Below are 11,276 nucleotides of genomic sequence, written 5' to 3' on the forward strand. Positions count from 1 at the left end.
GTCAGTTTTTAGTCTCCCCAACGTCTGCACCTCCGAACGAACGAACAAGAACACACCTCCTTCCCGGAAACACCAAACACTTCCTGGTTTCCTTAACCAATCATATAATATCAACATAAACTTGTTTAAGCAATTATTAAACGGAATATAACCTAGGTAACTGCAACACAAAATAACAAAATGCTCTAATATAAAATGAAAATAATTATTAATTTAACATAAGGTTACATTCTTCCCCCTCCCACCAGAGAAATGTCCTCATTTCTACTTTGATTACTTAACCGTGCGACGACCGACGGTCCAAAACCACAACGAATTGCGACAGGAGATGAGGGTTTCTCCCATGACGAGAGTAAACCGTAAAAAAAAAAAAAAAAAAAAAAAATACGGCTCCGGGCTCCCTGTGTGGAGTTTGCATATTCTCCCCGGGCCTGTGTGGGTTTTCTCCAGGCACTCCGCTCTGATCCTCCGACATTCCAAAAAAAACATGTATGGCAGGCTGTTTGAACACTCCAAATTGTCCCTCAGACTCAAGTCACGCATTGAGCATGATCAGGATGCTCTTGGTCGGCGAATACGACAGTATGTTCTAGTTCCAGTCAATATCCAGCAACTTCGCACAGCCACTTAAGATGAGTGCACAGGCCACAAACAACCTGATCAACTCTATGCGAAGGGAGATATGTTGCAATGTATGAAGAAAATGGTGCTCACACCAGGTACTGACTTGTTTTCTACACCACCCCTTCCCAAGAAAAGAAAAACTGCACGTGGCCAGCCTAAGGCACACCTGTACAACAACCAGGCTGTCTCATCAGTATCTTGATAAACCACACATGTAAGGTGGGATGGATCATCTCCACAAAGGACAACTACTCACAACACAGATTTAGATATATTTGAGGGAAATGGTCTTTTCTGTATATTGACAAAGTTTGACATATTTGAGTACAGCTCACGAAAAATGGGAATAAAAACAAAAGTGTTATCTTTATATTTTTAATTAGTGTGTGTATCGGGTGCATTGGAAATGCTCTCCGACGCTCCTGCACTACTCTCGGAGTGTATGCTTGGAGAGGCAGAGCACATTTCAGCCATCCATCCATTTTTCACACCACTTCTCCTGAACAGGGTTGCGGAGAGTTGCTGGAACCTGTGATAGTGGACCTCTCTGTGGTTTGGCACTGCTCTTTTAGAAATTACAGGAATACATGATAAGGATAAACCTTGAGGATACATTAAGTTTATTTAAACAGAGAAGGGCAGAGCAAAAATGAAAAGAATGAGAACAATTTTCCTCAAGAAAAAAAAGTGTACTGCAGTTCTGTTCAATATCTTGCAAAATGTACATTTTCATTGTATCAAGTTAAAGATGAAAAAAGCAAACATATTTACATTTCTTTTTCTAGATAGTTAAGTTGAATTGGCACACTCTGCCACATCCAGCTTCTTGCCACTGTTGTACATTTTGGCCAGATTCTGTTGAGAGAAAAACACTGTATGAGATGATGAAATGGCTGGAGAAAATAAACTGTCAATTTATCAAAGGAAATCTTACATTCGCAGCTCGGATGATGCTGTTGGGAGACTGGATGGCTGCGAGGTCTGTTAGTATTTTCTTGAGATCACAGTTGTATGGATGTTCTGAAGCAGTTGAAAACGTGTCATATGATAGTCCTCAACAAAATGAGCCTTTGAATCTTATTTTGACTTTCACTACATTCCAAATTATTGGGCATACAGGCTTCTACAAAAACAATGGCCAAGGGCCACCACGTGACTGTGTTGGGCCATCCAAAGACGACTGACGCTAGCATTGCGACTTTAGCAGGCGGAGACCCGGAGTGAGAAAAGCAGTCTAAATACAGTACCTGTATGTAGATATTTTTTAGGGCTAACTTCAGATGCTGTGGCTTTAGGTATGGTTTGTCGTCCAGAAATTAAAGTTAATTCTACATACTTTATCACATAGAGCACATTGTATGTATTTCTATGATGAATGTACTGTATGTACCTGGTTCCGGAGACCTTTGTGGCTTAAGTTGCAGGTATGGATGCTCCAGCAGTTCTACAATGGATATTCGCTCCCTCGGATTTCGGACCAAGCATCTCTGTCAAAAAAGAAGCCGTATTAGCGGTTACAAAATACAAACTTAATGACACAGACGTTTGCTGATACTTCTCGGCCGTGTTTTTTCTGAAGACCACCATTCTAGTTTTTTGCAATACTAAAGTTGAGTAATTTATGATCTCATGATGATTCTCAATTGACCAAAGAACAAAATCAAAATGTCTTCTTGAGAGGAGCTATGACAGTTTTCAGAACTCACATTCATTAAATTAACTTGTACATTGTACATGTATGTTACATCTAAGGAAGATTTGGACTGATGATGTATGCAACTTGGGAAGCTTCTCATTTCTTTGGTTGACTTTGTTTTAAAATAATACGACATAATGTGTCTTTTATCATTGAGAACATGAACACCAAACACAAATAACTGCTGTATAAACGACCGATTACCAAGACAAAAATTTGTTGTTTTCGGGCTCTTACTTTCAACACATCCAGCAAGTCCTTCTCTGAGATGTCAGGAAATGCAATTTTATGGCTGGGATTGATGATGGCATGCATCTTGCTGATTTGATTGGTGATGCTTTGGAATGGACTCTTTCTGTATGTCATACAGTACAGGATACATCCGAGGGACCACACATCCCCTTTTGGACCTATCTTAGAGACAAAATTTAAAAAAGTTAGCAGACACTCTTCTGCAATCAGAAAGATATTTCTTAAATTGTTAAATAAACAATAGGAAGAGTACTTTTGAGCGTGCTTTTCCATGCTGGGATGAAGTGTCTTTAATTGCCTCCGGGGGCATATAGTTGAGCGTTCCAGCCTGTGAATGATTTGACATAACGACACATTTACCCTGGCCATGTTTTATTTCACTTGTATGTTAAACATTCATTGGCTTTTAACTCCTCTAAATGTACAGCTCTTACTTGTGTATCCTTCATAATGCTTGTCACATCAGGTTGGATACGGCTTGCAATGCCAAAGTCAATTAGCTTTAGTGTCGCGTTGACAATGACAAAATTTGCTGGCTTCAAGTCACCGTGGACGATGCCTGCACACAAGAGACAAAAGCACACATGAGACTGGTTTAAAATAAATACAAGTTACTAATTGTAGCTCCCGGCATTGAGAGAGAAAAAAAAAGTACCATGTTTGTGAATTGTCTGGACGGCTTCTAGCATGTACTTCCAGTATAGCTTCCTCTCAAGTGGATTGACAGACGTTCTGCTCTGCAACCAAGTGTTGAGATCCAAGTTGCCACACTCCATCAACACATAAATGTAGCTGTTGGTTATTTCACTGCAAAAACATGACCACAAGAACATTAAAATAACCCTAAAATGTACAGTTCAATGTATGTTCCCCTAAATATGAAGTAGTGGTCGTCGTCTGCATGACAGTAAAACCACACATCATCTAACAACGTGATGAACAGAATAAAAACAGGGGGATTTTTATACAATGGAATTCTTTCCACCCAGTCCATGCACTTACTAGTCATAGAGCTTTATAATTTGATCGCTGTATTGCTGCAAGTGGTTCAGATGCTCAATCTCATTTTTGGAATTTTCTACTGTCTGCGCATCTGCATCCTCGAGGTCGATGTATTTCACTGCAAACAATTGTTTTTTTTCATCCAGGACCTGGTACACCTAAAGGAAAAAAAATGAAATCAACTATGAAAATGAGGACCAAATACCGACAATTATTCTGTATGATTATTTTGCATTTCTATTTTTATTAGTATTATTATGAGGGCGTTACATGCGCAGCACATTTTCACCATATACTGTATTTATACAGTATATGGTGTACATTTACCTTGCTGGATCCACCACGTCCAATCATTTTAAGAATGAAGAACTGTTTGCCTCTAATGGTCATGGACTCGTTTGATGTGAAGGGAACCTGCTAGTAGTAGAAAATGTCTCTTGTTACCATTACAAATATTTGAAAAATGCAGTTTCACAGTTTTGTGCTGTTGGTTAGTGGAACCAACACAGTGGTATATTTCGACCAAATCGTGATACAAAATTTGATTGGCATTTTTTCCCCCCAATTGGTAAGATTAGAATTGGTAATCATGATACTGTATACATATCCAGAGAGAATGTAAGCAAAATACAAAGACACTTCCTTATCCACGTGACACAAACTGGAAATGGAAGTGGACTGTACAGTTGTGGCACAAGTTAAGAGGTTGTACCTGTGGAATGTGAAAGACAGCTGAGTAATTCAGAGGTGGGCATGGCTGCTGAACAGGTTCACCACTGTGTGCTGCTTTTCGGGATGAATACAACACTGCAGGTTCTCTCTTGGCAATAGGAGTAATAAAGCTGAAGGGGAGAAGGGTAGAAGTTCAAGTCCGGCAAATCAAATGTAGAGATTAATTCACACAACGAAGCTTCACAATTGTCATCTAACTCACAAGGTTCTTTGCGTTAAAAGCAGGCACAAAACAATAAACGTATTCTACCAATTGGCCCGCAAAGGTATTACCGATTAGCACAGGTATTGCTGTAGTTATTTGGAGTCTGTGGATCTAATTTCGATGGAACCGGGAGAGATGGAGTCGGGATGGAGTTGCTCAAACAGGGAACCGGTTTGGAATCAGGTGGTGTTTCACGTTTCACCTGAAAAGAAAAGACGTGAATGCAAAAAGGGGTTCAATTTGACAGGAAGTTGAATCACAAAATGTTGTGTGATAAAGGTTTTTCCTAGATATAAAACTGGGAGTGGCTGCCTCTGGCTCTGAAACATCTCACATCACGAAAACGGTTTACAACTGACCAGAGGTGCACAAACTGTGTCACTTTGACTGCAAGGCGGTGCCACGCCAAATGTGTCAGGCGATTTCATTGACTTTTTTTTAAACGCAAATATTGCTTCTTTTGTAACCAAGATTGTCTCACTCATTCAAAAATTACATCTTAAAATAAGTATTCTATGTTTTTTTATTACTCTGAGAGAGCTCATAAAATATGCAAATATTCTTCCAAGCAAGGTAAGATTACAAAGATGAGAGGTGATTGCAAGTCTTACAGGCAGTGAAAAAGTCAGAGTTCATGTTACATGTTACTTCATGTTTCTGATGAGATGCAGCCATTGAATGCTTCTTCGAAAATATAACCTGTAAAATGTCTCAAGCACAAGTGGCCACACCACACAACCTGTGAACCCATTATTCGCTGATTGAAAAGCTTGGGCTCAGTTTATTTTGATGGTTTTAAAGAAATATTCAATTACATGATTGTTAATTGAAAAGGTTTACATAATACAAAAAAAAAAGGAAAACATTAAAGAACAGTGAAAAACTTCACAGAAATGTGAAATGCGCTTTTTTTTAGGCAGTTGGGTGTGTGCGAATGAATCGAATGGTACAACCTCTGCTTCAAATTGAGAAAGGAAAAGCCCTGGCAAACAATTCAGATAAGCCACACACTGTATTGGCAAACACACTGGTGTTGTACTGGTTTAAAATTATCAAGGCATTCTGCAGTGTGTGTATAAAGAGGTCTAACCTTTGTCAAAACATCCTGAGTTGTAATCTTCCACTCTCCAACTGATACACTCTCCTGGCTAGCAGGTTTGGGATGTCCCGCTGTTTGGTTCACAGCAACCCTGTCAGGGAGCTGGGGTTCTTGGATGCACCCCGCATGTTGACATGTTAATTTCAAAAACTCTAAAAGAATAATTTACGCTACAATGATGTTAGAACACCCAAGGCCATACAAAAAAAGAGTCTGGACACTTTGAAGTGACAGCACTGGTTAGAGTCACATGCTTTATAGAGGCCATATTGTTAACCAGCATGTCAATTTTCTCCATTTTTCCAATAAAGGCCTGCGATAGCCTCGGTCAACTTTGGGCTCTTTGGAAGTGGACTTGGAAACATTTCTTAACTATACAGTATACTCACAAAACAATACGTATTGCATTGCATATTTTTTTTAACTATACTGTATATATGTATTCCAAATTGTTAGACTTCATACAATCAGGATATCAGGATTTTTGGTGCCACTAACCGAGCAGCAAGTGAAAGAGAGCAACCCCCCCCAAAAAAATCACTGATTTAATCGGAAGATGGTGGAGTATATCTTCGTAAAAAAACAGATGGATGTACTTGTGTAGTCTTAAACAATCTTTGCCATGCCCTAAGCAAGGAAGGAGTGGAAAAAGGAGCATGTTTTCAAAATGAAACATTTATTCATTAACAAATGAGCAGAAGTTGATTTTCTGTAATAATGTAGCTGCTTTCAAAAAATGCAGTTCCTACAGTTACCAGTGTTGGAATAACACTGTTTCAATGTAATGGCATTAACTTTTGAATAAAGGAATGATTTTCAGGCTTTTCGTTAAAACTCTACTGCTGTTACTTTATCTACATTTATTTTTGTGCTTGCAAATGCTTTGTTTTTCTTTCTACCCCCCAAATTTGCTGCTGTAGACTGTAAATTTTCCCAGTGTGGGACAAATAAAGGATATCTTATTAGCAATCTAATTATTTACACACTTTATCAGGGTAGCTATTACTGTAAGCTAGCCATGACCAATTAGCGAATAAATACCAAGTGTTCTAAAGTATATTGTTTTTACTCTTCATTCAGCTGTCATAAATGTCTTTTACACTATAAATTGAACATAACAGAAAAATATTTTTACTTTGTGAGTAACTAATTATTTTTACAAGGCATACCTGTCAACTCATACGGTTTAGCCATAGTTCATACGGATTTTGCGGTGAATCTTACGTATATGGTCGTATCGCACAAATCATACGGATTCTGAAAATTTCCACCCCCCCCAACAGGTAGTTCCGTTTGCTTTTGCCCAGAATGGTGCTAGTCTACTCGAATGCTTTCATTTCCGGTAACTTTCCAGTAAATCACGTGGTTCCTAGTTGAAAACAGCAGAGTATTCATTGCATACTTCAGTAGTGTACAAGCAAGTTCTACAAGGAAACAAATATATCATACATATTGTGCAATGGAACCAACACGGGTCAGCATTTGGAGTTGGTGAAAAAAGTAATGCAGGAATACAACTCTGAACACAGTAATGCCACTAAGTAGAATGATGATTAGACATTAACCAGACATTGTATTATGGAGATCTACAATAAATATCATTGAAAATTTCGTGGGTTTTTTTCTGCCGTTATTTTGACATATAAAATGCTTTGGTATGTTATAAGGATTTTTTGCTCTTTATAAGGATTTTTTTGGTAGTTTATACAGGTTGGCGCTCCGAAAAGTTGACAGGTATGACAAGGCACCCAAGGAGTTAGTAACTCAGTTACTTTTGGGAAGTAGTATTTTGTTGCGATAACTATTTTTTTCTAAAGTAACATTCCATAACACTGAAAATTACAACAGTTAGCAAGTGGCGCTAAAATCTATTAGCAGAGGCCAAAATTCATTTGTGGCAGCCCGCCACAGATAATGTATATGTTGATTTATGACAGGTTGTTTATCCTCACTAGTAGTGGAATACACGACAGTATGTACTTCTATATGCATTAAACAACATACAGTCTGCTATACTTCTATTTCTCTTATAGGTCACTAACTGGCGATGATGGTCATCTTAGACTAGAAAAGCAAAAACAAACTATGTATAAAGTGAGATTTTTGTGGGGAAAAAAAATTCTTACAGATGGTACATTTTGGAAAAAGTCAATTGCATTGCATTGTATGCAAGTTATGCCAAACTAGGTAACAAGATGGTGCCATCAACCCTGTGCATGTCAGCGCTGTCCAGACTGCTATATTTGGCTTTGAGAATACCTATAGGGAGCTGCTCCTTCTTGGTGGGAACAAGTTGTTTCTCTCCAGCTTTCAGGTTCCGCAGGGCCACCTCCAACAGCTCAGCTGGTTTGGCACTTAAGGACTGGGCTTTGAGCAGTATTGAAGCGGCCTTGTTCACATTTCCTTAATAACAGCGACAAAATAGCATTCTCAGTTTGCAATCAATCGGGACAGTAGTCATGCTTTTATGGCTAGAGTAGGCAGTGATTAAAAAAACAAACACCCCCCGCCCCCCCCCAAAAAAAAACGGTCTGTTATTTTAAAATGTTTTTAAGGGGGGGGGGAATCAAGTCGCTGATGGTGTAGTAGTGTAACAGGAAATGAAAGCTCATTACTTCATGTCAAGGGATAATATTGGTGACGCGGACAGGTGTTGTGTGCGTGTCTTGTGGGTGGTCGGTGAAGTGGGGCTACATTCAAATCTTGCTTGCAGTTTCAAGTTCAACAATGCACACTTTGGCTTTCACCTTTAATTAAGTATCAACGCATACATAAGATATGAGTTCTACCCTCCACATTAGATTCCAGTAGCATGTAGTAAATATCAGGCAAAACTGTAAAAATATTGCGTTACTGTACCTTGAGAAACCACAAACTGAGCATGTGCTACATGGACAAATGCAACGGTTTTGCAGTGGGATCTTGCAACTATGAAATGGTCTTCAGCTCCATCAGGGTCATCAATGCTTCAAAGGAAAAACAGAAAATTCAACACAAAAATGTGAACTGAGTCATAATCATAAAGTATCATCATCATATTTGTCTTACTGGAATGCAAGACCCAGTCATACATCACATATAAAATTAAATCTAAAACAGAGCCTAGTAAAGGGAGTATTGGTCAGTGGTTCACAACCAAGGTGCTATGGCACATTATGAGAGCTCTTGAGGGGTGCTGTGGGAAATGATCCAATTTCACCAAAGTGTCTGAATTTTTTTTTTACAAATCCAGTGAAACCTCGAGTTACGAATGACCTTTTGTATGAACTTTAAGCTATTAGCAAAATTTGGGGAGAAAACCATCCTTGGCTCTGTACCTAACTCACTGCGATAGTTGTCCTGTTTTTTTTTTTTGTTTTTTTTACTCTTAATTAGACATTAGAATCACTTTAAGGTTATGCCCCAAAAGATCCACATAAAACTCAATGACTCCGCAGCAGCAACAAGCAGAAGGCTGTCTTGTGTGCAGCCGGAAGTTCACGAACTGATCACAGGTTTCCATACTGCAAATCAGAGATGGACGATTTGTTTTTCGAATGGGCCATGCAAGTCAGTTTTTCTAAGATATGAATTTAATGTCTTTTGATAAAACGGTAAACAACACTGTTTTATGAAGCTGCCAGTGTGTAGCCCTGGTATTTGTTCTTCTCATGAGGAAATAGACTAAAAACCGAAGGGAATTTTTTTTTTTTAAAAAGTGTGTGTGAGTACCAAACAACCTCTGCTGCTCATTTGAGAATCACATCTTTTTTTTTTTTTTTTTTATGTGCACCCTTGACAATAATCCTGTGTGTGCAGCGGTTGCCATTCATACAGAGTAAATCATGGCAACCTGTTAATATACTGTATCAGGATTGTGTTAAAGAGGCCCAGATTTCTAACCATGAGAGTAAATTGTGAAAATGGATCAATAGAAAATTAGGGAGACATTTTTAAAGGGCAATGCAGTAAAACTATGGAGTGAGTTCACACTTACCCCCTGAGTTCTGCATATTTGATCAGCAACCTTGCATAGCTGGAGTTCTTGCAGTGCTGTTTTATCGGCAGACGTGAATAGACTTTATAATAGCATTCTTTGAGTTTATTAAGAAAGTTCACGTCAGTATGAGGGTTGCCTCTTTTTTCAAGGTTCATCAGGTAAGTCCAACATGACTCAGGGGAATTTGAAAGAAGGACTTGTTCAAAATTGTCAGTTACATCTGCAAAGAAAAAAGTTCAAATCAAGACACGCAAACATCACAAAATACTTTTCTGGTCGGACCATGAGTATGCAGACATGTATTAACACTGTTTATCATTACCATCCAATTTCAGGATATTTTTTGTATCATGTGTATAAAGGTGAGTGGACTTCATGGAGTCTTGGTCCTGCCAAGGGCCACTTTCTGGAGTGACAGATTGTGTCTGCAATAATGGACAACATGTTTGTTCTTCTTGACACAAAAAATGCCTTAATGAAGCATTCTAAAACCAGAATACAAAATGCTAACCGGAAGGCTGGCCAAGTAGTCATCAACAGCAGCTTTCTTTGACGAGACAAGCTGAAGCTTCGTGCTCACATTTGTACCAGACATTTGCCTGAAACAGAAGAACGCCACTTACGCATTTCACATTTGTTGTTGTAGAGAACTCACTTTGTTATGTAGCAAGTACTGTACTTCATTATCGAACAGATGCAGGTTGTGAAATCAAGAACTAGGGAATCAAACAACGAGGACTGTTACTATGGAATATTTTTGGGTTATTCTATCGATTAATCGAATAAAAATTATATTAAAGTTCAATGCTGTGTTTATTGCTAATTAACAGATTATTGTTTATTTGGTATTGATACATAATTAACAGGGGTGTAAAAAAACAAAACAAAATTTAAAAAAAAGTCATTTGAATCGGAGAGATTGTTTTTGATTTAACCGAGCCGTTACATGCTTTAAAATGTAACACCCTCAAATCCTATCATACCCCAGGTATGAATCGGTGTCCAACGGTTTGAATTCTTTGAATTTAATTAACTTCAACAGTTTGGGCTTTTGAGAGCTTTTACATATTGTTAGATGTTAATAAACTTTAGGATTGAATGATTCATCAAAACGAACTGATGTTGCGATGGAGTACAATGCACTTTTCAAATCACAAAAGTTAAGAGTTGGGGGAGGGGAGGGCAGAACCCCCCCCCCCCACTCCGCCCCCCAAAAAATGAAACTAACATTCCATGCCATAAGCACACCACACACCCTCACCTTCCCTGTAGATTGCGCCATTTTGCATGATTAAATCTATCAAAAACTGCTCACCAATCAATGGCTCATTCATCAGTCATAAATAACATGTTATTCACATGCACTTATACAGAACTGACAATTATCTAACACTGACTGCTAAAGAATTTCTGAACAGGAATGATAAACAAATACGTTATTTGGGGAAATTGAAATAGCTTTTATTGCTGAACTTTAACCCCCAAAACACAAAATGCATATCTAGACCATCTCCAGGGCACACAGACGAACAACCATCTGTGCACACACTCACACCGAAGAACAATTTACAATGTTCCATTGACCTGCCACGCATATTTTTGGAATGTGGGAGGAAACTGGAGTACCCGGGGAAAACCCACGCAGGCCCCCAGTTTCATTATAAGACCTAAAAAATATACATTAAAA

General features: G+C 38.5%; 1 protein-coding gene across 2 annotated transcripts in view; it reads right to left on the bottom strand.

The window, feature by feature from the left end:
- Window positions 1-1,227: 1,227 nt before the first annotated feature.
- The window catches only part of ttk (ttk protein kinase), a 13,324-nt gene continuing 3,275 nt past the window's right edge, over window positions 1,228-11,276 (bottom strand). Inside the window, exons 9-25 of one of the 2 annotated variants that reach the window (XM_019893064.1) lie at window positions 10,101-10,188; window positions 9,912-10,014; window positions 9,587-9,809; window positions 8,470-8,576; window positions 7,870-8,013; window positions 5,602-5,720; window positions 4,580-4,713; window positions 4,287-4,416; window positions 3,902-3,988; window positions 3,575-3,732; window positions 3,228-3,379; window positions 3,007-3,131; window positions 2,826-2,900; window positions 2,558-2,734; window positions 2,015-2,111; window positions 1,559-1,644; window positions 1,228-1,479 (exon numbers count right to left, since the gene is read on the bottom strand). In XM_019893064.1, the coding sequence (XP_019748623.1) occupies window positions 1,414-1,479; window positions 1,559-1,644; window positions 2,015-2,111; window positions 2,558-2,734; window positions 2,826-2,900; window positions 3,007-3,131; window positions 3,228-3,379; window positions 3,575-3,732; window positions 3,902-3,988; window positions 4,287-4,416; window positions 4,580-4,713; window positions 5,602-5,720; window positions 7,870-8,013; window positions 8,470-8,576; window positions 9,587-9,809; window positions 9,912-10,014; window positions 10,101-10,188 (2,071 nt within the window). In that variant the 3' untranslated portion in view covers window positions 1,228-1,413. Of the gene's footprint in view, window positions 1,480-1,558; window positions 1,645-2,014; window positions 2,112-2,557; window positions 2,735-2,825; window positions 2,901-3,006; window positions 3,132-3,227; window positions 3,380-3,574; window positions 3,733-3,901; window positions 3,992-4,286; window positions 4,417-4,579; window positions 4,714-5,601; window positions 5,721-7,869; window positions 8,014-8,469; window positions 8,577-9,586; window positions 9,810-9,911; window positions 10,015-10,100; window positions 10,189-11,276 lie in introns of both variants that reach the window. The other variant, XM_019893063.1, reaches the window with a different exon arrangement.

Source organism: Hippocampus comes, unplaced genomic scaffold (genome assembly GCF_001891065.2).
Source record: "Hippocampus comes isolate QL1 unplaced genomic scaffold, H_comes_QL1_v1.1 scaffold94, whole genome shotgun sequence".
NCBI lineage: Eukaryota > Metazoa > Chordata > Actinopteri > Syngnathiformes > Syngnathidae > Hippocampus > Hippocampus comes.